The 27,169-nt window shown below is 48.6% G+C and overlaps 1 protein-coding gene across 1 annotated transcript in view; it reads right to left on the reverse strand.

Moving 5' to 3' along the window:
* Positions 1-2,594: 2,594 nt before the first annotated feature.
* LOC133119347 (cGMP-inhibited 3',5'-cyclic phosphodiesterase 3A-like) overlaps positions 2,595-27,169 on the reverse strand; it is a 54,757-nt gene continuing 30,182 nt past the window's right edge. The window contains exons 2-14 of the mRNA XM_061229883.1: positions 26,121-26,171; positions 21,485-21,751; positions 20,672-20,829; positions 18,140-18,204; positions 17,467-17,648; positions 16,757-16,894; positions 15,652-15,763; positions 15,250-15,363; positions 13,873-14,075; positions 12,558-12,761; positions 10,973-11,134; positions 5,045-5,255; positions 2,595-2,869 (exon numbers count right to left, since the gene is read on the reverse strand). Coding sequence (XP_061085867.1) covers positions 2,595-2,869; positions 5,045-5,255; positions 10,973-11,134; positions 12,558-12,761; positions 13,873-14,075; positions 15,250-15,363; positions 15,652-15,763; positions 16,757-16,894; positions 17,467-17,648; positions 18,140-18,204; positions 20,672-20,829; positions 21,485-21,751; positions 26,121-26,171 — 2,142 coding nt within the window. The remainder of the gene's footprint in view (positions 2,870-5,044; positions 5,256-10,972; positions 11,135-12,557; positions 12,762-13,872; positions 14,076-15,249; positions 15,364-15,651; positions 15,764-16,756; positions 16,895-17,466; positions 17,649-18,139; positions 18,205-20,671; positions 20,830-21,484; positions 21,752-26,120; positions 26,172-27,169) is intronic.

The raw sequence follows: 27,169 nt of genomic DNA on the forward strand, positions 1-27,169 counted from the left end.
TGTTCCTCTGACTGCAGGGGACGGCTTGGCCGGAACATTATTTTGGGAGTTTATACAAGACGGCGCTCATATGGTAAGGAAAACACGGCCTTCTGCAGCTGCCAACGTAGCGTTTTAATTAGCTTCCCTTCAAAGCCACGGTGCTGGAAATCCTGCCGCGGCCGAAATGATTAGATCTCGAGAGAAAGGGCGCAGAGCGCAGAGAACGCAACGATGCCATTCATCATCGCGTTCAACCCGCCGCGCAATTATAGCTAATCTCCGCCACTGTTTATCAACGCCGACCGTTTAGAGCCGCGTGGATATATCAAGTTTAACGGGTCAAAAGCCCCAAACTGTCTAAGTGCCGTCCCCTCCAGAGTCTCGTTTGGGGGGAAGCCCGCCCACCGGTTTGCTAATTGGACAGAATCGCCCTTGCTGCAGAAATCTCACAGGTGAGGTGTGGCAGAGGCTGTGTCGGATTGGTCAGAAAGTTTCACAAGATGGCCGCCTGTGGCGGTATCCAACTTCAACAGAACACGCTGTTTTTTCTGTATTGCGGCCATATTTTATTCCGGAACAAACTATCCCTCCTTCCTTGATGGCTTTTCATCAGTCTACCGTGAAACAAAACACCTCTTTCTTATAGCCTGGGGTGATAGCATATACAGTACGAACAAATGCCAGGAATCTGCTGCTGTCTGAATTTCTGTTTTGCTAATTTGTCAAACAAAATGGAGGACTAAACAATTCCAGGTGGAAACTGGGATCAGTGGCGCAGTGGAGACGCTTAGTGCAGCTTTCACAGACAGATATTAAACCTAGTCCTGGACTAAACTGAGTTCTGTGTGGCGGCCTGAAGCATAGTGGTTAAGCATAGAGGTTAAGGTACATGACTGGGACCCACAAGGTCGGTCGCTCGATACCCGGTGTAGCCACAATAACATCCGCACAGCTGTTGGGCCCTTGAGCAAGGCCCTTAACCCCGCATTGCTCCGGGGGGGACTGTCTCCTGCTTCGTCAAATCAACTGTACGTTAATACCATTAATGTACTGTTATGTAACGTAATGTAATGTGTGGAGAATCTTCATTCAACTTCATTGAGTCTCGGACGAGGCATAAAAAGCACCTGTGAAAGCCGGCCTTTGCGTGTCAGCGACGCCCTTTGGATCGTGACGGTGCGCGCAGTAGTTGTGAGCGATGGAGCGCGCGAGTCTCTTGGGGCCGAGGCGAGGGCGTGTGTCGAGGTATTGCTTTGGTGCCGCTGAACACAACTGATGCGGTGGGTCGCAGCGCGGCCAGACGGCGGCTGGGTTTGGAAACCGAAGCTCAGGCAAATAACATCCATTTCCCCCCTCACAGGAAACCGACGCAGAACATACCCGTGGTTCCCTTTCCAGCCAGCTCACTGTGAGAAACAAACGCCATACCCTCAGAGCCCAACCCTGTTCCTGTTGATCAACCCTCAAAGAGGGTATCATTTCAACCCTAATTTGACACATCCGTTTCTGCGAATTAGCAGCTCGATGAAATCGCTGGCTGTTGAATGAGGTGTGCTTTGCTAGCCTGTAGCCGAGTGGTGCATGACTGGGACCGGAAGGTCGGTGGTTCGAGCCGGGTGCAGCCACAATAAGATCCGCACAGCCGTTGGGTCCTTGAGCGAGACCCTTGACAACGCATAGCCCCGGGGGGAACTGTCCCCTGCTTAGTCTAATCAACTCTAAGTCACTTTGGATAAAAGTGTTCGCTAAATAACAAATTATTTTGGCATGAAAGCCTACAGGATGGTAGATCTCCAGGGGCAGGGTTAGGAACCACTGATATAAACACTACACAGCCAGGGTCAGGAATAACAGACCTAGAGGATAAAGTGAGATGGAGAATGGTGGAGTCTAGACTAGAAACAGAGGACTGGGCAGACTAGTACCAGGTGACTGTGCGGAAATGCGCTAGGCTTCCCAGACGCGCGTACATGACTGACAGGCAGACCGAAAATCGTGATCGTTATGAAAATCTCACTGTGCTCTCCAGGAACCAGGGATGCTGCTTTCAGACTTGCGCTTCCCCGTTCCTCTGCTGGAGCGGGCTCCAGAGGCAGACACCGTGCTAGCGCCGTTAGCTTCCGCTAGTCCGGACAGACGAACGGACAGATAGAGACACACAAACGGAGAAAGTCCACTCAATGCCGTTAGTAGTGCCGCTCACGTGAATTGCAGTGTCAGATCGAAGAAAAATAAAATACAATGTTTTGGTTGTTTCTCCTTTTCTTAAATACAGTTATTTTATTTAAAAAATACTTCTCTTAGGAAAAAAAGAGCAGTCCGTAGAGTCCACTGTGTGCATGTTGCGTCGGGGATTTTGATTGGTCAGACTCACCCGACTGTCTCGTGGTCCAATATTACTGGATGGAAGCTTCCTCAAAAGGATCCCCCTTGGAGCTCCCTTCCCTACCCAAAAAAAGACCCCACCCTCACCCCACCCTGTTTCCTGTAGGCACGTACTCCCCAAACTTCTACAGTGTTGTGTCTAAGTCATGTGCTGCCAATAAAAATATCCAGAGTCTTTAAAGAGTGAAAAAAAAAGAGCGTTTTTGGCTCGCTCTTCCTCAGCATTGTCATTGCGGCTGCCCCTCCTCTTCCTCGCCGGTTTCAGACACGGGCTCCCCCGCAGGCTCCGTCCCCTCGCTCCCCGGCCCCTCCTCCTCCTCCTCCTCCTCGTGAATGGCCGGGTTGGGCTCGCCGGGGTTGCCGTGGCGACCTCCCTCCTCCTCCTCCTCCTCCTCCCGTTCGGGGTCCTCCTCGGCGATCACCCCCTTCCACATCCTGTGGTTCTCCAGCAGGTGACGGGTCATCGGGCAGAACACTTTCCGCTGCTTCTTCGCCCCGCTCCCTGGGAGAAGTCAGGAGGGAAAAGAAGGCCGTGAGGGGAATCTAATCCGGCAGGTTAACCAGCCTTTTCCCAGCATTCAATTTAAACCCCTCGGATAAATCCGCCTTTGGTCCTCGAGACTATCAGCTCTCGAGCATCCACAGAGCGCTGCAGAAGGCGAATCCTACATTGCTTAACCCTTCTAAGAGCAGGTTTTCTGGAATGTTTTTTTTGTTTTTTTTCTGTGGAAGTCAGTGTTCTAGAACTCCACTGCTTTCAGTCACCAGTAGTGATTGTGACATCAGCATTATAATGTTCAGCGAAGAGCATTCTAATCACACGTGTGACCTCACACCTTAAAGAACATTAACATTTCAAGCCTCGCTTCTCGTTTAATCACTGACCAGGCAAAAGCAATCAAGACAGGACAGATTAAACACCATGGCTGCAATGTCTAATGAAGTCACGCAGAGAGAAATCCTGCTGAGAAACACTGGAATTAAGATGGCTGAGAAGACCGATACAATCCCTCTACAATCTACAATCGTATTTAACCCTTTATTAACAGTAGGTTATTTGAGAATACCGTTTCATAATTCAAAGTCGGCATCATAGAACTCAACTGCCAGTACTAACTGTTACATCAGCGTTAATAAACCCTTTGAAGAGTAGGCTTTTTGGAATATCTTTTCAAAATTCGAATTGAGTGTCCTAAAACTCAACAGCCAGTCGTGATTGTTACATCAGCATTAGTAAACCCTTTGAAGGGCAGGCTTTTTGGAATGTCTTTTTGGAAAGTCAGTGTTCTAGAACTCCAATACCAGTGTTGACTGTTACATCGGCATTGGAATTTCCCGTTAAGAACACTCTAATCCCATATTTGCGACCTCACACCGCAAAGAGTTAAGCGTGCACCTGAGCCGGGAGCGCCGATTCCCGGCGAGATTATTAGCGCGATCTGCTCTACGTCTAGCACGATAGCCCGGAGCTCATCAGCGACCGAGCGCCGCGTTCTCAATTCCACCCCGCCGGCACTGGACCACGCGGCAGGTTTATTTATCGACCGCTATCGACCGTGACAAAGATGTTATCGGCTCCGCTCGTCCTGTACACATTACGTACGCGCTCGCGGAGCGTCCGGCGAAGCGGTGGAACGTAAATCTGAATGTGCAGCGCGTGAGAGAGCGAGTCGCTCGACCCTGCTCTGTTCATTATGCAGTTAGCGGAGAGTAATGCAACTCCGGGCCGGTTCGTTTCCTGGAATTTCCTTTGTGCCCAGGAATGCGAGCTCGTTAACCTTCCGGATCTTTCCGAGGGTATTGCGTGAAGAACAGGGAAAGTATTTATACAGAAAGGTTTTTTTTTAATTTATTTTATTTTTTCTTTTCCTGAAAGTCGTGACTTTTATATAGTGTGCATGGTTGGTTGCTGAAGTGAATTATATTTGTCTTTTTGTTCATTTTGGGTTAAAAAACTGATCTTTTTGTTCCCATGTTCAGTGGTCATATTGGACCATGATGAAACAAACTGAAAGTTGACAATTTCCTTTTCTGGGCAGCCATGATGGATGGCTCTGCACTTGATGAAGATTTGTGTCAGTGCTTTTGTGACTTGTCAACCAGTGGCTCTCAAACTAGGTCCTGCGGACCTCTGTGTATGCTGTTTTTTTTGTTCCAACCATGACTGGTATCCAAGAATTTTAACAAGCTGTTCGTTTTTCTTTTATGAAATGCTTTTCATGTTTTGACTAGATTATTTACCACACTGTCAAAAATAGCTATGCATGCCATGGTGAATATACATCCTGTATTCACATTATTAAGCTAATTGTATCACATTGCAAACAATGACATAACATTGACTGCTCAAATTCAAGACAGTGAATCAATCATTGGTGAAAGTGTGGAGACCAGGCCACTCAAACTAACGAGATGCTACATAATGAGGAATTCAAAGATAAAGCAAATGATAACGAGCCAAACCTGCATTGTGTTCAATTTAAGGACAAATATATAAAATAACCTAAACACGTCTTCAACGACATTAATCGAGCAAGAGATCGGTTGAAACAAAAACCAGCAAACACAAGGGTCGCCCAGGACCGAGTTTAAGAGCCGCTGTTCTGGACCAGCTCTCTCTAGAAAACCGACCAAGCACACTGACGGAACCCATCTCGGGAAGGGGGGTGGGGCTTACGGGAGGCCTCTGCGGAGTTGACCTCCTCTTCCTCCTGCTCCTCCTCTTCCTCCTCCTCCCAGCGGCCGGGCATGAGGGCGGCGGAGTCGTAGGAGCTGCAGAGCGGACCCACCATGTGCGTGATGAAGGACTCCTGCAGCCGGGCCAGCTGGGGCGCCGAGCGGTCCATGAAGGGGCTGATGGGAAGGCCCAGGCTCGACTCCTCATCCCCCTGGAACCATAGAGCGCACATCAGGGCTAGAGAGGGTAGGAAGACCTGATTCTGAAACCATAGAGCGTACATCAGGGCTAGAGAGGGTAGGAAGACCTGATTCTGAAACCATAGAGCGTACATCAGGCAAGAGAGGGTAGGAAGACCTGATTCTGAAACCATAGAGCGTACATCAGGGCTAGAGAGGGTAGGAAGACCTGATTCTGAAACCATAGAGCGTACATCAGGGCAAGAGGGGGTAGGAAGACCTGATTCTGAAACCATAGAGCGTACATCAGGGCTAGAGAGGGTAGGAAGACCTGATTCTGAAACCATAGAGCGCACATCAGGGCTAGAGAGGGTAGGAAGACCTGATTCTGAAACCATAGAGCGTACATCAGGGCTAGAGAGGGTAGGAAGACCTGATTCTGAAACCATAGAGCGTACACAAGGGCTAGAGAGGATAGGAAGACCTGATTCTGAAACCACAGAGCGTACATAAGGGCTAGAGAGGGTAGGAAGACCTGATTCTGAAACCATAGAGTGTACATAAGGGCTAGAGAGGGTAGGAAGACCTGATTCTGAAACCACAGAGCGTACATAAGGGCTAGAGAGGATAGGAAGACCTGATTCTGAAACCACAGAGCGTACATAAGGGCTAGAGAGGGTAGGAAGACCTGATTCTGAAACCATAGAGCGTACATCAGGGCTAGAGAGGGTAGGAAGACCTGATTCTGAAACCATAGAGCGTACATCAGGGCTAGAGAGGGTAGGAAGACCTGATTCTGAAACCATAGAGCGTACATAAGGGCTAGAGAGGGTAGGAAGACCTGATTCTGAAACCATAGAGTGTACATAAGGGCTAGAGAGGGTAGGAAGACCTGATTCTAGAACCATAGAGCGTACATAAGGGCTAGAGAGGGTAGGAAGACCTGATTCTAGAACCATAGAGCATACATAAGGGCTAGAGAGGGTAGGAAGACCTGATTCTGGAACCATAGAGCTTACATAAGGACTAGAGAGGGTAGGAAGACCCAATTCTGAAACCAAAATGTGTGTAAAGAAACAAGAGAGGGTAGAAGGACCAAATTCTGAAACCATGGAGTGTACAAAGAAACTAGAGCGCGTCAGAGAACCGAGGCTGACCTCCCTGTCCCCCTGAAAACATAGAGTCCATAAGAACGAGAGACGGCCCCGCTCTCTTCACCCCAACAACAGAACATTCCATTAATTTAGCAGAAGCTCTTACATATAGTGAGTTACAATGAGAGAACATGAGTGCAGTCACTGTCAGACCTGGCTAACAGCACTCATTCATATCTATCGCACAGAAACAAGCCCCACAACGTACAACCATCCTACCCCTGGCCCTTCAATTCTCCAAACCCCCCCCCCAATACAACAGCCGAGTAAATGGCCTTCCTATTACCAACTATTCAAGGGCTTTACTTTATTGTCCAGACCCTAACCTTCCCCCAAAGAAATTCAATATTCTGCAGTTCATTGTACATGTATGCTTTTGCAAAGTGCACTGGTAATATACTGCATTTCATATTCATAAATATTGTGATACTGAGTGGGTACACTTGTCTATCCGCCAACACGGTGAAAGGTTTTTTACTGGGTACAGTGCCATGAAAAAAGTATTTGCCCCCTTCCTGATTTCCGCAATTATCGCATATTTGTCACACTGAATAATAACTGAATCTTTCGACAAAATATAATGTAAGACAAAGGTAAACTAACAAACAATTATTTCAGTTATTTAATGAAAAAGTTATCATGTCCTGGATCGCAAACATTTTTTCACAACACTATGCATTCCAATATATTTTTTTAAAATATGATTGAAGAAAAAAGGCGCATGATCATGGAGGTTCTCAGAGTAACATGGGGCACTCGTCTGTAGGAAAAAACAAAACGTACTGTACACGGCATGCAAATCTGATTTTTGAGTCCAGCGTATTTTTAAGTTTTTTCATATTTTCAAATATTCCAGGGTGTGCTTAAAGGTACAATAGGTAAGATTTTTGTGTTAAAACATTGTTACGAGACCATTGTAAGTCCCCTCAGGCTCACTGACATGTCGACTCACCCTCTGCCTGTGCTTACAGTCCTTAAATTTGGGTTCCAAAGTATTTACGGAGCATTCAGAGAAGGGGGAGGCATAAACAGTGTTGTGGTTTGAGCGTGTTTGTCGCTGCAATTCCTCTCTCGACTGAAAATGACCTATCGTAGCTTAAATTCTCAAACCGCTTCCGGCTCTGACTCTGCCCCAGAAACGCTGGAGCTGCACGCACACGTCCGCCAGTGACAACAGCGTTTTACCGCCGACGTCTCAAACGTCGCACCAGACGGGCGTCTCAAAGCTCCCCGCGCGCCTGAACCCGACCGCGTCGCGCCCGTACCCGAGCGCCAGTCCCGCGCCTGTCTCCTGCGCGGTTCAGCGCGGTTCTAACGGCCTGTCACAGGAAACCGCGCGGCCTGACAGGCCCTCCGGAACCGCCAGCCGCGCGCTGCCACGGCAACCGCCCGCCGCCGCGGCAACCGCCCGCCGGAGCTGCCGGGACTCCTCAAACCGCCCGCGTCCGCGCGGCATGCGGCTGAAACGCTGACTCCAGGGGGAGGACGTTAGAAATGATAATGGAGGTTTAAAGTCCAGGGGTCGGGAGGTAAAAGTCCCGGTGTGCGTTTCCTCAGCCGGCTGATTCCACCAATTAGCTGGGCTTCCTGGCTGGAGAAGTGCGCTAAATTAGCCGATCCAGGTGATTGGCGTGAGCTGCCGGAGAGGCCTCTCGCTCTCCCAGCCTGGGATTCACACCTCCGAGGGGGGCGGGGATGACGGGGCGTTTATGCTAACTGGCGTGTCTGCCGGGGGTGGGGTGGGGTGGGGTGGGGGGAGCGGCCGCTACGCCCCCGTGACGGCCTATCACGGGGCTGGAAACCGGCGACGCTGTCTGCCGGGGGCGCCGTCCAGACGGCTGTCCCGTTGCCGGGGAAACAAGCGCAGGTGCTGTCAGTGGGTTACGATACGCCCCGCTGCCTGCAGACAGAACCCCCCCCCCTCCTAAAATAACCCCCCCACCACCAAATAAATCCCCCTTAACCCCCCCCAAAAAAAAGAAAAGACACAGACAGGCAAGAAGCGAGGTAGAGGAGAAAGCCTTCGGGAATGTAAGGTACTGAACGTATAGCAGAGTGCTTATACAGCGATCATCTCTTCACTTGGGTTAATTATAATTACAGGATAATCACTGTATGTTAATTATTACTGATTACATTGTATTATATGAATCTAATATGTATGTGTTTGTGTCTACGGTGTTTTTTTTTTATCTTGTCCATTTACACATTAATGTAATCAATCATATATATTTTATCAATTTAAATTTTTGAATGCTTTGGCAACACAGATATTTGTCACACCAATAACGTCAGTTGGAATTGATCATATATTTTTTATTTGCGTTTGGCAGGTGATGAAACGGAGTTGGGGAGGTCGGGGGTCTGAGCCGGGGGTCCGGAGGTCGGAAGGGGAACCGCATCACCTTTGAATGACTCGTGCAGTATTGATGCTCGCAATAAATTCGGTCCACGCTTCGGAAATCTTGAAAGCGAGGATAGATAGCTTTTATATAGCGCTTTTCTCACACTCAAAGGGTTTTACAGTGATGAGGGGGAAACTCGCCTTGTGTAGCACCCACCAGGGTGATGCGACGGCAGCCATTTTGTGCCAGAATGCTCACCACACATCAGCTGAAGTGGAGAGGGAGAGAACCATGTTTTTGCCAATTGAATCAGGGGATGATTAGGTGGCAGGTTGAAAGAGCCAGGGTTGGGAATCTAGCCAGGACACCAGGGAACCCCCCTGCTCTTTGTGAAGAGTGTCATGGGATCTTTAATGACCGCAGTGAGTCAGGACCTCGGTTTAATGTCTCGTACAAAAGACGGAATGCGGAGAGGTGCCGCGATAAAGCCTTTGGCTGTTTCCCCACCCCGACCAATCGGGGTCCCCGTTACGGGGGAGTCCCTCCGCGGTTGCCCGGGGCGCCCATACATCACCGCCGCCCTCCGCCCAATCAGCGGCTGTTGTTCTTGCGATTGTGCAGCCCCAGAGGGATGCTACACAATCGCAGCCCAGTGAGAAGACCGGTCTCTGCCTTACGTCTGAGGGGGGGAAAACTCGCTCAAGAACAACGGCTCTCGGGCCAAACTGAGCACACTCCAGACCGCCGTCAACCCCAACATCTGGCACCGAACCCACACTGCTGTACTCTCGGGGAAAAGAGAAAGAGATTTGATCGTACGCATGTGTTACGGTCCAGAGGGACACCTGGGGAATTTGAGGGGGTGAGGCGATGAGGGGGTCTACCCTAACACCCCTGCACTCCAAAACCAGGCGGAAACTGAGGAATAAAACCATCAGTTATGGTGGAAAGGGCTTTTTCAGAGTCCCCCCCGCTCTTTAATGTGTTGCACATCGATGTTTTTCCATGGCAGGGAAGTGCCTTTTACAGACTGACCTTTTCTATTGACAGATTGGTAATATATTCCACCATGTTCATTGGAGATAGTCAATAGTTTCACATAAATATGCTCAAAAACTGATACTGTCTGTACAGTGCATTGCAGTGTCTGTACTGTGAGCGTCTGTACAGTGCATTGCAGTGTCTGTACTGTGAGTGTCTGTACAGTGCATTGCAGTGTCTGTACTGTGAGTGTCTGTACAGTGCATTGCAGTGTCTGTACTGTGAGCGTCTGTACAGTGCATTGCAGTGTCTGTACTGTGAGCGTCTGTACAGTGCATTGCAGTTTTTTTTCTGTCAAGTAGAAACTATTAACTTTTTTGCTTGACAAGTTCAATTTTATTATTCCATTGGCTTAATCTCAAGCTGAGATTTGCTTGACAAGTGAATTTAGCAAAAAAGTACAATAAATATTGAAATCCTAAAGGTAAGTCCAAAATACTTGTTATTATTTGCAGTTTACTGTCAGTTTATACTGTGAGTGTGTGTACTGCGATACGATCCATCAACCAAATTTTGGCTGTCATGCTTCCTACTTGGAGAGAGAATGTCTCACACTGATTTTTTGGAAGGTCCGTGTAGTATTAGAAAACGTGTGATAGCACGTAGAAAGCTATTATTGCCAGAGCGCTACCACTCATTTCACCACTCTATCATGATTTGTTTTCCGTGTTTTTTCATTGGTTTTCAATGAAAACTAAGATAACAGTTAAACAGACCTGTCTGTACTGAGTGTATGTACTGTGTCTGTACTGGGTGTCTGTACTGTGTCTGTATTGAGTGTATGTACTGTGTCTGTATTGAGTGTATGTACAGTGTCTGTACTGAGTGTACGTACTGTGTCTGTACTGAGTGTCTGTACTGTGTCTGTACTGAGAGTATGTATTGTGTCTGTACTGGGTGTCTGTACTGTGTCTGTACTGAGTGTCTGTACCGTGTCTGTATTGAGTGTATGTACTGTGTCTGTACTGAGGGTATGTAGTGTGTCTGTACTGAGTGTCTGTACTGTGTCTGTACTGAGTGTCTGTACTGTGTCTTTACTGAGTGTCTGTACTGGGTGTCTGTACTGTGTCTGTACTGTGTCTGTACTGAGTGTATGTACTGTGTCTGTACTGTGTCTGTACTGAGTGTCTGTATTGTCTGTACTGAGTCTGTACTGTGTCTGTACTGAGTCTGTACTGTATACTGTGAGTGTGTGCAGAAGCCGGGTACCTGCTGGTAGAACTCGTTGACGATGCCCTCGGTCCACTGCAGGTGCAGCTCGCGGCTCTTCAGGGGCCCGTTGATGTCGGCCAGCTTGATGCACATCTGACACACCAGCAGCCGGTCGTTCTCATTGGCCCAGTCGATGCCCGGGCCCCCGTCCTCCCCAACCTCCACACAGACGACATGGCGTTAGCGCAGGGCCTGCCCAACCTGCCTCTCCCTCTGACCCACCCGCCCGCTGAGCGCACTACGCTGAGGCTGCGTCCCAAATCGCACACTAGTTTACTACGACAGTTTACTACGTCCTGCGGGCCGCAGTGTCTGCAGGCACCCGCTTCAGCTGTGCGCGACACCACATGATTTCACAAATTATTTTACCTGCTTGGTTCAGATAAGCTAATGAGTTAAATCACACGGTGTAGCGCACGGTTGAGGCTAATCCCTGCAGACGCTGTGGCCAGCAGGACGTGGAGTTGACTTGCGCTGGTTTAGAGTATCAAAACAGTATTAGTATGTCTGCAAACATAGCTGTATAAAATAGTGTGCTAAAACTACCCGAATACCACAAGACATTCGGTGAAATATCATGGAAACACTGGACACTACTCTGGTACGAGTATCCCACAATGCATTGGGCTAGGTCACGACCCAAGCAACCAGGAGGGCAGTGTTAAAACCAGTGGTGAAAAAGAACACAATTAAATATTTATGTTTGTATTTGAAATCTTTTTTTTTCTGTTTTCCTCACTGCCGTCATCAACATGCACTGTGTTTATAATTTCAGTGTTCTACGATGATGTAGTCTGTCCGAAAATCCATCTTACTTTTTACTTGTGGACAAAAGCCACAATTATGTACACCGAGTCTCCTCTTCTCAAAGTCAGAATGCAGGTTTGGCTTGTTTCCATTAATCAAACATCACACGGCTCCAATTAAGAACTTCAATAAATTAATCAATTAACTAATTAAGTTTGTGCATTATAGCCTCCTACAAAGTAAATTAAAAGGAAACTGACATCCAAATTAACACATGCATTTACAAACAATATTCTGTAAACAGAGGTGATGAGACTGGCAGCAGGTTATTTGATGAAGTGAAAAAGCTGTATAACTCCTGTTATACAATAGATCAGGTCCTGAAGGCGAATCATTGTGCTGATATTTAGGGTTCTTGTGCCATATTGTTTCAATAGTTCATGAGATGACCTTTAAATAATGAGTTATTGGCTTTATTCTCCATGACAATAAAAAAACCCCCAAAACAATCCTGTACATTTTTACACTTTACTGTAAAAATGCATGTTTTTTCCCCAGTGTAGAATACACAGAGGTCCCCAGGACCAGGGACCAGACCAGATCTCAAATACGGAATTGTTTTGGATTCAAATACTTTCACGTGTTACTTGCCAACCAAGTTGCCAACCGAGAGGACCAGAAGGCGGGGTTTGCACACGGGGTTCGCACAGAGTATTTCACATCCTCAGTAAAAGCGCGGGACAGTCGTCGAATCCAAAACAACGGCGCGTTTCGGGCGGGTCTGTAAGGGTCGTGGCGCGCGTTAGCGGGCCGAATGGCGACCGGAGGGGCTCACCTTGGCGTTGAACTGGGCCAGGAAGTCGAAGTGCTTCTTGAGGTCGGTGGCGAGGATGGCCTCGATGACCAGGAAGCGGAAGCGCTTGAACTCCACATGGTCCAGGTGCCGCAGGAAGTTGTACTCGGGCCGCGACATGAACAGGTTCCAGGCGGCCGCCGCGTGGTGGTTCTCCAGGACCGAGCGGTCGTTGTACAGGACCGCCTGCAGGGGGCGAGAGAGAGCGCACTGACTGGCCAGCACAGCTACGTTCTCCGTTCGTTATTTTACCCATTTATTTCCGGTCAAAGCCGAGGGGGGTTTTACATAAATCCTTTTATGAAACGGTTACCTCCGGTCCTGGATGCTCAATTTCCTGCCAATATTTAGAATATAGCACGGGGGTCTTGTGCCATACCTCTTCATTAGTCTATCAGATGGCCTTTAAATAATTACTTATTGATTTACTCTGCATGAAAATTAAACTAACAAAAACAATTAAATCCTGTAGATTTGTACAAATATTTTTCCGCAGAATACAGCATTTCTTCCCCCAGTGTAAATTTGAGCAGAGTGGGGTTTCACTGGAGCCTATCCCAGCATGCTTTGGGAGGAAGGCAGGGACACACCCTGGACAGCTCGCCGATCTACTGCAGTGTGTGGCAACGTTATAACACTGACACAACATTCCAGTAACATTGTGAAAACGTTATGTGGGGAGGCCAGAGAATGTTCTCGTCCTGTCACTCCAATCGACTGCTTTTGTTTAGAAGTCCATCGACAGCTGGAGAATCTGGAATCAAACCCATCGCCTACTGGCTTCAGACCAGCATCCTGACAGCCACTCAACACTCAATGCCCACAAGTTTGGCAAAAGCACCAGAAATCTAGGGATCTATACAGAAACACATGAGCATTGTAGCGGCTAGCACCCCAGCATAATATGGTGGAGAAATGAGGCACGAAATGTACATATCAAGGCTATTTGAAAATGATGACATCATTGTTAGTTTTGTGATTTTCCTGAAGTGGGCAATAATTAGCTTTTTTTATGATCGAGGCAGTAATTTTATAAAAAGCTAATTTACAGAACTTTTTTGGATTTGAATACTTCTGAGCTTCATTGATCTTGCCTGGTGCAATTGAGCCAACTTTCGAGAGGATTTAATCAGTTCCAATACACCAGACAAGCTCAGTAATGCGCAGAAAAGTATATAAATCCAAAACAGTGACGTATTTGACCCGGGTCTGCAAATTTATGTACGATTGAGTAATACAACTTCAAAAAAACGAACAACGTGACATCATCCCCCGGTGACATCACGGGTCAGCTGACCTGCGGGGCGCCGGTGGCCACCAGGAAGGCGTTGGTCCTGCCGGGGTGGTCGTAGTCGTGCATGGCGGCCGCCACGTACAGGGCCATGAGCTCCAGGGCGGGGACCAGGCCTGACAGGCAGCCGTAGCCCTGCGTGCACACCGCCAGCGTCCGCGAACGCAGGAAGCCCATGTGCCCCTGTGTGCCGCCGCTGCTGTCCGAGTCTGCCCGGGGGGGGAACGGCCATTTTGTTTCTTTACTTTTTACAGGCTGACATGCTATTTACTCCAACTCCCAGCATCCTCAGCACACCATACTCCAACTCCCAACATCCTCAGCGCACCATACTCCAACTCCCAGCATTCGCAGCACACCATACTCCAACTCCCAACATCCTCAGCGCACCATACTCCAACTCCCAACATCCTCAGCGCACCATACTCCAACTCCCAACATGCTCAGCGCACCATACTCCAACTCCCAACATCCTCAGCGCACCATACTCCAACTCCCAACATCCTCAGCACACCATACTCCAACTCCCAACATCCTGAGCGCACCATACTCCAACTCCCAACATCCTCAGCGCACCATACTCCAACTCCCAACATTCTCAGCACACCACACTCCAACTCCCAACATCCTCAGCACACCATACTCCAACTACCAGCATTCACAGCACACCATAGATCCAGTCGGCAAGGGTAGGGCTGTTTTTAATGGATAGAGAGGGAGCACACACCCTCGAAGCAGGTACGGGGTGCAAACTAACAGAGAGTAGTCATACAAAGAAGAAGACAGTCAGTATAATAGTGTGTGCAGCCATCTTCTTTTTATTTGAAAGGTGACCTGAAAGGTGTTATGAAAGTACCAGCACATATGTCTGAAACGACACAGTCTGTGCTTGAAACCACATACGAACATACTACACAAATTACGTTTCAGGCTGACTTTCATTGAAATGTACCAGGACTAGTATGCAGTTTCGAACACAGCCACAGACTAGAAAATTGGTCTCTCCCTCTCCACCTCAGCTGATGTGTGGTGAGCGTTCTGGCACAAAATGGCCGCCGTGCATCACCCAGGTGGGTGCTCCACATTGCTGCAGGCTCAGGAGAGTTTCCCCCTCATCGCTGTAAAGCACTTTGAGGTTGACAAAGGCATTATATTAAATACAAGCTATTAGTTTTATGAATAATCACAAATAGCAAGCCGACAGTGATTCACCATAGCAGCTGGAAACTCACACACACACACACACACATTTAAAATAGACATGTAATGGAACGGTTAATGACACCTCTAAGTGACGGTTTGACGGTTTAAAATAGGAACCGCTCCTGCTAATTACGGCTTGATGTTCGGCACCCCGCCGAGCCTGGAGCAGCCGGAACTTACCGGAATCGCTGGCGGAGCTTTGGTCGTTGGCGAGGGCGGGCAGCCCTGGGACGGCCTGCGTGGTCAGGTACCAGACCGCGTGCAGAACGTCGGTGGCGTGGATCCTGTTGTGGTCTGGACACGCAAGGACAAAGGCTGCTGTAACACACCCGGCCCGCTAGGGGGCGGCATTGTGCAACTCTTGCCAATGCCAGTGTAACCTCAAGGTAAATGTCTCCCTCTTGCGGTACATCTAAGATACTACACTAATTCTGTACAGTAGTCTAATGTGATGTTTTACAAGAGACTGATGTTTTTTCCAAATCAGCCCACAGTGACAAAACAAATTAAAAAAGAACCCATTCAGCGTGATATTCATTTTGAAGACGTATGTTTTAAAGATCATGTCTGAGTCTCACTCACAGGGGATGTTCCTGTACCCGCTCTCCAGGGCATGGAAGTAGTTCATGAACTCCCGCGCGGGAATCTTAAACGTCTCGAAAAGCCCGGTGTCTTCAAACAGCCTGTAAGCAACCTGAGCGAGCGAGCGAGAGAGAGAGAGAGAGAGAGAGAGAGAGTGAGAGAGTGAGAGAGAGGGAGAGAAAGAGAGGGGGAGAGGGAGAGAGAGAGAGGAAAACTGCCTTTTCAGAGCTTAATACCATTAAACATCACTGTTTATTTGCTGTAGAGACGCCCCACTTCCTCTCTCCGACTAGCTGTATGAAGCCCTCAGCGGTGCAAGTGACAGTTGGGATTTGAATTTGGGATTTGAATTTTTGAACCGGTGACCTGCCAGAGGGGCCTACATCTGTTCTATTTTATCATCTTATTTTTGTTTTATTTTTCCTCGAAGGGAAAGCGAGCTTTTGAGTTTTTTTTTTGAGTGTGCTCGCCCAGGGGCAGAAAGGGTGGAGAGATGGTGAAGATAGACTCGTGGCTCGTGAAGAAATGAATTCATTTCTCATGCGAGCAGCAGCTAGAAACCCCAGTTGGTTTCCTGGAATTCTAGGCCTGCGAAAATTTATTTATTTTATTTTACCGCTGAACTTTTAACACAAACAAACCATCACAACAAAAATTATTCACAAGCACCAAATAACAGAGAAGTGCTGCTTCCAGTTTATACAGCCGCCCGGTGCTACTACATTGTTACTACCGTGTATGTATGCGTTATTACATAGTAATTACAATGTTATGTATGTACAAAGAGCTTGTATTTGATGTGTACTGCGGCCATCGCAGTCACAACTGTAAGTGGGAGCTGGCTCATGGTCATGATGGAGATTTCACACGAGCAAAGCACAATTCTGTCGACATAATTCTATTTTTACACGATTATTCACAACGGAACAATGCTTATGTACACTGGAGTTGCACTGTTCCTGCCTGTGAGACCACGAAAAGCAAAGTGAGTCACACGTGCTTCAGACACTGTGGAAATCTAAAACTTGTGCGTGACATAGATCAGGGTGGCGTGATGTGATTGGAGGGCTGAGCTGCGCAGACGCGGAGGCGGACGCAGACGCACCTGGCTGAGGATGCGGCCCCCGTCGCTGTGCGTTTTCTCCACCAGGCGGAAGATGGGGAAGTTCCAGTTGTTGAGCTGGCTCATCAGTGGCTCCAGCTCCGCCATCACCAGGGGCTCAGGGGCCAGGACGGGCTCTTCCTGTGGGCCGGGGGCCAAAAGGAAGTGAGTCACCAGAGCTCAGCATGCTATACTGCAACTCCCAGCATCCTCAACACACCATACTACAACTCCCAGCATCCTCAACATACCATACTGCAACTCCCAGCATCCTCAACACACCATACTGCAACTCCCAGCATCCTCAGCACACCATACTACAACTCCCAGCATCCTCAACACACCATACTGCAACTCCCAGCATCCTCAGCACTCTGTATGCCAACTTCCAGCGTCCTCAATACACCATACTCCAACTCCCAGTATCCTCAGCACATCATACTACAACTCCCAGCATCCTCAGCACACCATACTACAACTCCCAGCATCCTCAACATATCATACACCAACTCCCAGCATCCTCAACACACAAAACTACAACTACCAGTATCCTCAACACACCATACCTTAACTACCAGCATCCTCGACACACCAAACTCCAACCCCCTACCAGCAGTCCAATACTTGAAATGTGAAATGTTCAAAATGATGAAATAGATGAAATACATGCATCAGAACGTAGCTGTAAGCAAGAGAGAGCTGCGCGTCTGTACCCCTGAGAGCAGGAAGGGGTGCAGGCCGCTGTTTTCGGACGGGCAGGCCCTGCACCCCTCCTGTGGTTCTGGGGGCTTCCTGGCGGTCCTGGGCTCGTCGTCGTTCTGCGTGACATCACTGCTGTCGCTGTTGTTGGTCTCGTAGGTGCTGTCGTAGTCAGACGACGTCATCGCCGGGTCTTCTGCAGTGAGTTCAGAGGACATCATTAAGTCGCTCTTTACAGATGTGTGTGGATAACACATTTTGTACATGACTGGGACCCGCAAGGTAGGTGGTTCAATCCCCGCTGTGGCCACAATAAGATCCACACAGCCGTTGGGCCGTGCATTGCTCCAGGGGAGGATTGTCTCCTGCTTAGTCTAATCAACTGTATGTCGCTCTGGATAAGAGCGACTGCCAAATACCATTAATGTAATGTTTTACAATAAGCTCAGTCAGGAAAGCATGTTGACAATGTGTCAAATTTGATCTGTGCGTGCTTGATAGGTACATTTCCAAATATGGTCTGTATTTCTTTCAAGAAAACACATAATGAACATAACCACCAGGCTGAAATGTAGCATTAGCCAGGCTGCATACAGACATACTACTGAACAGCCACTGAGGCCTTTAACATGTAAAGCACTGGGGGGGACCCAAGGGGTCACATGACTCCAGGGGCTGTGCACTCACTTGTCCTGTGGGCCCTGTCCACTGACCCCTCCCCGTGGCTCACTTTGGCATAGGTCCGCCCACAGCTGTTAAACAGAGGTCAGAGGTCAAAGGTCAGACAAATACTGCCTCCAGTGAGCTCTGATTATATCATTTCATACATCATTAACCATCTGTTATTCAGAAAAAAGGCGAACGTACAAAATAAAGCATGATTGTGGTTCATGAAGCAGAGCAACGCATTTGATAATAAAGGTCAATAATGTCTGACTTTGAAAACTCCTGGATGGAGCAAAATTATCCCAGAATTTTCATAAAGAGATGGCCAAAAAAAAACAAAAAAAACATTGGCCGTGCAATGAGTCGCAAGAGGTGGAGTCTCCATCTCAAGGCCAGACGGCTGGTCTCTCTCAGTGGAAAGTGTCCACTGGAATCCTGCGCTGGTTTCTCTCAGAGAGACCGACACACTGTACATCTGCCAACACTGCTATTCTCTGGGCAGAGAGACTGGCTCGCTGAATTCATTCACACGGCCGTGCCCAAATCCCTGCTGAAATGACGCCTCAGCAAAGACACCTTGCGTAAGGCTTCTTGTTCAGAAGTGCATTGTGGGCAGACTGCAGTCTGGGCTGCGGTACGATAGGCTGGAATAACACTGTTGATGACATCACTCGGCTCCTCCTCCAAACGTCCCCTCGAGAGGCAAAAGCAAGCCACACGCTCGGAACAGAGAAGGTCACCTCTCCTCTCTCAAAGAGTCCGTAATGTCACTTCAGAAAAAGAAAAGAGGCAATTCTCCCTTGTTCTAGTCCATCCTCCTATACACTGGAGTGATCGACAGCCCGCATGTTTAAACAAGATGGCTGAAAGGCAGGCAGCATCTCCTCCCGGAACCGAGGGCGCTTTTTTCTGTTCCGCCGCGTTCTCCAGATCTCCAGATCTCCGCAGCCCTGCCCCCGTTTCCCCCCCGCGGTCCCGTGAGGTTCGGCTCGCTGCAGCACTGTCTCTCTGCGCTAGCGTGTCTCTCTCTGTGCGCTAGCGTGTCTCTCTGCGCGGGCGTGTCTCTCTCTGCGCTAGCCTGTCTCTCTGTGCGCTAGCGTGTCTCTCTGTGCTAGCGTGTCTCTCTGTGCTAGCGTGTCTCTCTGTGCGGGCGTGTCTCTCTCTGCCCTAGCGTGTCTCTCTCTGTGCTAGCGTGTCTCTCTCTGCCCTAGCGTGTCTCTCTGCGCGGGCGTGTCTCTCTCTGCGCTAGCGTGTCTCTCTGTGCTAGCGTCTCTCTCTGCGCTAGCGTGTCTCTCTGCGCGGGCGTGTCTCTCTCTGCACTAGCGTGTCTCTCTGTGCTAGCGTGTCTCTCTCTGCGCTAGCGTGTCTCTCTGCGCGGGCGTGTCTCTCTCTGTGCTAGCGTGTCCCTCTGCACTAGCGTGTATCTCTGCCCTAGCGTGTCTCTCTCTGTGCTAGCGTGTGTCTCTCTGCGCTAGCGCGTCTCTCTCTGCGCTAGCCTGTCTCTCTGTGCTAGCGTGTCTCTCTGCGCTAGCGCGTCTCTCTCTGCGCTAGTGTGTCTTTGGGCGGGCTGAGGGTCAGAGCTATGGGGCTGGAGACCTGCCAGGTTTAGCAGTTAAGCGCTCAACGGTTCCCCTCGGAGCTGCAGACCGCACACACGCAGAGAGCGGTAACAACGCGTTCAGCAGCCCTTAACCCCCGAAAACAAGCTGCACGCTGCAGGTTTACAGACAAATTATGACTGACACAACAGATTTACAAACACATAATGACTGACACAACAGATTTACAAACACATAATGACTGACACAACAGATTTACAAACACATAATGACTGACACAACAGATTTACAAACACATAATGACAGACACAACAGATTTACAAACACATAATGACAGACACAACAGATTTGCAAACACAAGATGACTGACACAACAGATTTAGAAACACATAATGACAGACACAACAGATCTGCAAACATAAGATGACTGACACAACAGATTTAGAAACACATAATGACAGACACAACAGATTTACAAACACATAATGACTGACACAACAGATTTACAAACACATAATGACTGACACAACAGATTTACAAACACATAATGACAGACACAACAGATTTACAAACACATAATGACAGACACAACAGATTTGCAAACACAAGATGACTGACACAACAGATTTAGAAACACATAATGACAGACACAACAGATCTGCAAACATAAGATGACTGACACAACAGATTTAGAAACACATAATGACAGACACAACAGATTTGGAAACACAAGATGACTGACACAACAATTATACAAACACGATAACTTCATGACCAATGAGTGAGAGAGAGGGCAAGGGAGCAGGAGAGAGAGAGAGAGAGAGAGAGAGAAAGAGAGAGGGAGGGAGAGGGAGGATGAGAGAGAGTGGGGGAAAGAGAGAGGGAGCAGAAGAGGGAGAGGGCTCAGGACAGGGAGAGGGAGAGAGAGAGCGAGGGAGAGAGAGGGAGGGAGAGGGGGAGAGAGAGGGAGAGAGAGAGAGCGGTGCAGGGGTACCTGCAGGTGGAGCACTCGTGGGCCAGTTTGATGCTGGAGGTCCTGTCTCTGCGCACCGGTCCAGGCTCCAGGGCTGGGAGGCCTGTGGCGGAGGTGGTGGTGGTCCAGGAGGAGGAGACCTTGTGCAGGAGTCCTGGAGGGAGGCTCCGCCTGAGACGCTGTTCACACACACACACACACACACAGGCGTTACACGCAACCACACACACACACACACACACACACACACACACACAGGCGTTACACGCAACCACACACACACACACACACACACACACACAGGCGTTACACGCAACCACACACACACACACACACAGGCGTTACACGCAACCACACACACACACACACACACACACAGGCGTTACACGTAACCACACACACACACACACACACACACAGGCGTTACACGCAACCACACACACACACACACACGCACACACACAGGCGTTACATGCAACCACACACACACACATACACACAGGCGTTACACGCAACCACACACACACACATACACACAGGCGTTACACGCAACCACACACACACACACACACACAAAAACACACAGGCGTTACACGCAACCACACACACACACACACACACACACACACACATACACACAGGTGTTACACGCAACCACACACACACACATACACACAGGCGTTACACGCAAGCACACACACACACACACACACACACAAATACACACAGGCGTTACACGCAACCACACACACACACAGTGTGAAATCTGGCGACAACACAGCACAAAGTAGCGTGAGGGGAACTCCATTTCCCACGGTGCACAGGGGCGGTCACCTTGGCGATGGCCAGCCTCTCTCCGCGGTCCAGGCCGTTGCCGTCGTCGGAGTCGGAGCAGGCGTCGATGCAGGTGGCGATGGTGTTGCCGCGGGGCCGGGCCGGGGCCGGGGCCGGGGGGGAGAGCTGGGCGCTCAGCAGGTTGCTGACGGCCCGCAGGGAGGTGCAGGTGTTCGGGGAGAGGGACGGGTCTGACAGCAGGGTGCTGATCAGGCCGTGGGCCTCGTCCATCACGCCCACGTCCACCGTCACGCTGGGGCCCAGGGACTGTGCAGGGAGAGAGGGCGTCTGTGTGCACCAGAGACTGGAGGAAGTGCCCGTCAGGTCACCCACTGACTCGTGAAAAGCTCTTTGAAGCCCGGGAAGTCTAATGGCGCTGCCATGTTGTGCAGTTTGGAGCCAGAGACTGCACACTAAGCGTGTGAGAGAGAGTGATGTAATCTGTCCCTGAGGTTGTGTCTGTTTGCTTTGTGTATCTGTGTGTGTGTGTGTGTGTGTGTGTGTGCGTGTGTGTAAGAGAGAGAGAATGTGTGCGAATGTGTGCGTCTGTGTATGGGGTCGTGAATGTATACTTGTGTATTCATGTGTGCGTGTATGTGGTTGGGTCTGTGTTACTGTGTGTACTTCTGTAAATTATGTGTGTGTGTGTGTGTGTGTGTATCTGTGTGAGTGTCATGTACTGTGTGTGTGTGTTTGTGTATCTGTGTATACACTGTACGTGTGTCTATGTTTGTGGTTGTGTCTGTCTCAGTGTGTGTAATAATGCAAATTATATGTGTGTGCGTTTGTGTATGCATGTGCGCGTGTCTCTAAGCCTGCTCCTACTGAACTCTGACAGAGAGCTTAAAAGAGCAATTTGAATAAAAAAAAAAATAAGCCATGGAACTGCATGGTATGCTGACCGCAGAAACGCACACAGACTGGAACTGTACACTAACAGAGCAGGAATGCGTGGGCACCCAGCTGCCACAGATGTGCCCTGTGACCTGGAAACGACTCCTTCCTGTGCGGGTCAAAGGTCACCTGCGGCATGTGTGAGCACAGTGTGCCTATGTTAAAATCCCCTTATAAATGCATGACCTTTGACCTTGTCGACCAGGAGTAATGAGAAAGTGTGTGTGTGTAAGGGGGGGCAGAGGGGAGGGGAGTTATGAGCTCATGCTGCACGCGCTCAGTCGAAGCCTGTCTCCTACTACACTACCCATCTGCCATTGCCCCAGGGCTGCTCCTCCCGTCCAATCATCCGCTCCGTTTGCCACAGCGCCGCTCCTCAAACTGGGTCCCGGAGGAGCCCGTTCTCCTTCCAACCGCGACCGAAACCCCCCCGAGTCGGAACAAGCTGTTAATCGCTCTACATCTGACAATCCCAATGACTGGGGAAGGATGGTTTCTGTCAAGAAATCAGTATGCAAGCCACACACACAATAAATACCCCATATTAACAACCCTGGGACTTCATTTTTTTGTTATGTGCATGATGGTGAATGATTAATTTAGGACACGTCTACATGTATTACTATAAGGAGCATGACTGGGACCCGGAAGGTTGGTGGTTCAAGCCTCTCAGTGTAGCCACAATAACATCCGTGCAGATGTTGGGGCCTTGAGTTTTTTTAAACTGTAACTGAAATTGTTGATACCAATAAATACACATCTGTCCACATTGTTCTCACGGGAGAAAAACAACAGTATCCTCTCTTAGGCTCAACTCTTTGACAGGAGGGACAAATATCTGACACTGAGTCACTGGACTGGTGTCCCTCAGGGTCGATGAGTTTAGAGACTGTAAAATAAGCATCGGTTTCCGTGAGGCTCAGCCCCAAAAGCTCTTTGAACAAGGATGCTACAGACGGAGCTCTGTCTCCACAAGATCACGATTTGACAGAAATAGCCCCTGATTTAATGGCAGAGAACATGCCGGAAGTTCGGTGGGCTTATCTCGCGTCGGAGCGTCAGCCTGGTGAGGCTCATCGCAGCGTAACGTTATGAGTCAGGCCAGCGAGCACTTACCGCTCGCCCGGCCAACAGCGATTGGCCCCGTCTGCGCTGCCCAGTTTTTATCACTGATCGCACTTCCTTCATTACCCACGATGCCGTGCGTCTGAGGAGCGAGCCCAGACAGACAGGACGTGCGAGTGGATGAACACCCTGCCGAAAGCAGCCGGTGAATTCACGCTGGCCATCGCTGGTTTTTCCACCGGGGTACATCTATCTTCGCTCCTCTCCGCTGACGCCAGACTGTCCTGCGCCTCCTTAGAAGACGTTTTTGGCCGCCGTGGGTCTCGACGCGCCCAAACCGCAAGGTACAGTAATCACGCCACTGAGCAACGCATCTTAGAGCCTTTTATCTTTGTCCTTTTATCTTTCACATTGAATCAAAACGAGACGTGTCGGTCTGACTCGCACGCGTTCGCGTGGCTTATTTCCCACTGTTCAAAGCGCCTCGCCCCCTTTCATCTTTTTCGGTGGAGTCCCGCAAGGATCAATTTTAGAGCCGGTTGAGTTTTATATTTATATCAATCTGGGCCTTCAAGATCTACACTCTTTTTCGATACAGAGCTGAACTTCAAATGTAACAATTATCATTTTCAGCCAAGACACAATATCATGATGAAATATTTTTAACTTTTTTGTGGTCAAGGTTGGACTACTGTAATGCCTCCATCTCCAGTCTAAATGCAGAAAGTTCTGGCTATCTTCAGCCGATGCAAAAGGCAGCTGCTAGCCTCTTAATTAACACAGGACTCAGAGCCCATGCCTGACCACCATCCTACCATCCGGCCGCCCTGTCACTGGCTAATTAAAAAATGATATTGTAGCTTCATGTCCTAACAGTTGTACATTAGCCGTGGTATGATGACTCTGTTTGTGAGCTCCACTTCCATGATGGCACTGCAATTAGGAGGTCTGGATATCAGCGTCTACTAAATGTAAAGAGAGAAAATTCCTGCTCATTCCTGGATGTCATCGCCCCCAGCAGCCCTCTCTCTTATTCACACAGGGAATGTAGTTCAGAGGAGGCGTCTGTCTCAAGTAACCTCCATAGGCCTGTCTGTGTTCAAAAACAACATTTCCCAGTTTAGATAAACATCTTCGCCAACCATTTCCCTTCAGGGTTACAACTCGAAGGGGGTTCCGCCATCTTTACCGAAACGCTGTGGCTTGGCTAACGACCCCGCTAACGTGTGCATGGTGGCATATTTCCGAAGCGAAAAATACTGAACGGAGAGCAATCGCAGAAAGTCGGTTGGGATTTAAACCAAGGCGACGGGAGTCTTCCCTTCCTTGCGAGTACAGTATTTATCTCTCAATAACATAACTGTGGTAAAAAAAGAAAAACCAAAAAAAAAAAAAAACCCATCAACTCAATTCCCAAGACGGGCTGTACATTCCGAAGGGCCTGTGAAAAGACATTTACAAGATTGGGCTGACAGGGCCCAGATGCCGACCACAGAGAAACGCAGCGGTGTGTGACAGCTCGTCAGGCTGAGGCAGGCCATCGATCAATCAATCCTACCTGCTGTGGCATTCGCAGCATGCTGTCCACAGCACCCTTTAACGCTATGAGGTGTGAGGTCATGATATAATGGCAACTGGTAAATATCTGCATTTTTATAGCACCTTTATCCAAAGCGCTGGACAATTGATGCCTTTTTCATTCACCAACTAACGTGCACGCACACCAACGGCGATTGGCTGCCGTGCAAGGCGCCGACCAGTTATATGTGGTATATAACGGCACATTCTACTGCTGACGTCACAATCACAATCGCTACTGGCAACAGAACACTGAAAAAAACATTCCAAAAAAGCCAACTCATCAAAGGGGGTGAGCATTAAAATGCACAGTACACTGCCATTAAAACACAAGTGGCAGACCTATGCAAATAATTGATTCTTTGGTGCCGCGTGTGCAGTCTTCTGGGCGTGGCTCATGCACAGAACAAAGGCAAGCATTTTAAATGACTGCCAATGATCTCTCCAGTGGCTGAATTGGCGAAGGCGCTCACTGTGGCTTAGAGACTTGAGTCTGAGCTATGCGACTGATGTCACAGCTAAAATTAGCCAAGTTGTGTGTGATTTACTGTCGGTAGGTAGAACCAGGAGGGATGTGTGAGATTTTGACTGGCTGCAATTCAAATCAGGTGTACTGCCTGTGAGTTTAACTGACTGCAGTTAAAATCAGGAGAATTGTGTGCTTATGACTGACTGCAATTAAAATCAGGGAGACTGTGTGTGATTGTGACTGACTGCAGGTGAAATCAGGGAGATTGTCTGTGATTATGACTGACTGTAGATGAAATCAGGAAGACTGTGCATGGTTGTGACTGACTGTGGGTGAAATCAGGGAGATTGTGCGTGATTCTGACTGACTGCAGTTAAAATCAGGAAAATTCTGCATGATTGTGAAATCAGGGAGACTGTGCACGATTGCGACTGACCGTGGGTGAAATCAGGGAGTTTATGTGTGATTGTGACTGACAGCGGGTGAAATCAGGGAGATTGTGCATGATAATGACCGACTGCAGATTAAATCAGGGAGATTGGGCACGATTGTGACTGACCGTGGGTGAAATCAGGGAGATTATGCGTGATTGTGACTGCCCGCGGGTGAAATCAGACAGATCTCACTGACCTGGGACATCCGAGGGCCCCGCTTGTGGTCCGGCTCAGACTGGTACAGCGTCTGTGAATAAAACACAAACAGGGGAACACAGCACATTAACACCAACGCAATGAATAATGATACACTCAGGATTATTAATATCCTTCCACACATATCTAGAGTCCAACAATAACAAGTCTCTCGGCTCATACCTCTACTGCAAGCCTGAGATTAACCAGCTGCCTCACAAGAAAACATAGACACACCTCTCCAGAGAGGAACAGAAATACTTTCATATTCTATTGTCTATTTGTACATTTGTGCAAAATATTCTCTTTCATATCCAGGCTTTTCTGATGTATTTCTCACCAGAGATTAGAAATAAAATCATTTTTATCAGCTAAAAATATATTGAGGCAAAATATTACATTATTGGAACACTTCACAATTTGTGTGCAAACATACTAATTATTGCTGCCAGCATATGTACATGGCAATGTACATATTTTTAAATAAACCACTGTGAAATGTTTTTGTCATCATATTTTCAAAATAGGCCACTGTATATTTACAGTACTGTGTATGGCAGTATACTCCATTTTGGTGCAGAGACTCACAGAGTTCTCTCTTATGCAGGCGCAGCAATTTAATCTCTGACCCCCTGCAAAACCCCTCTATCCTGGGGCACAGTGAACTGCCAGCTTTGTGAGTCCAGCTTCTCATCTCCGCAACTTCCCGGCGAACACAAAACGTTCTCACAACGTTACTGCCATGTTGTGCCAATGATATAACACTGACAAAACAGTCCAGCAAGGTTATGCGGACATTTTGCGTTAGCTGCGCTCCTACACAGCCTCTGAATCCACTAGAGAGCAACAAGAAGAATCTGATGACCGAGTAATCACTAAACAATTCAAATGTAAACGTAGAAATCCACACAAAGAACATAAAATGAGGGACACCTCGATAAACTCAAACTACAAATAACACTTCCAGCGTTTGTTCTTGACACAAAATTTTGGCACCATCGTGCTAAAGTCCGTACTCAGGACTGGGAAATGCAAGCTGAGGTTCTCGCT

The sequence above is a fragment of the Conger conger genome, chromosome 19, assembly GCF_963514075.1.
Source record: "Conger conger chromosome 19, fConCon1.1, whole genome shotgun sequence".
In the NCBI taxonomy this organism is placed as follows: Eukaryota; Metazoa; Chordata; class Actinopteri; order Anguilliformes; family Congridae; genus Conger; species Conger conger.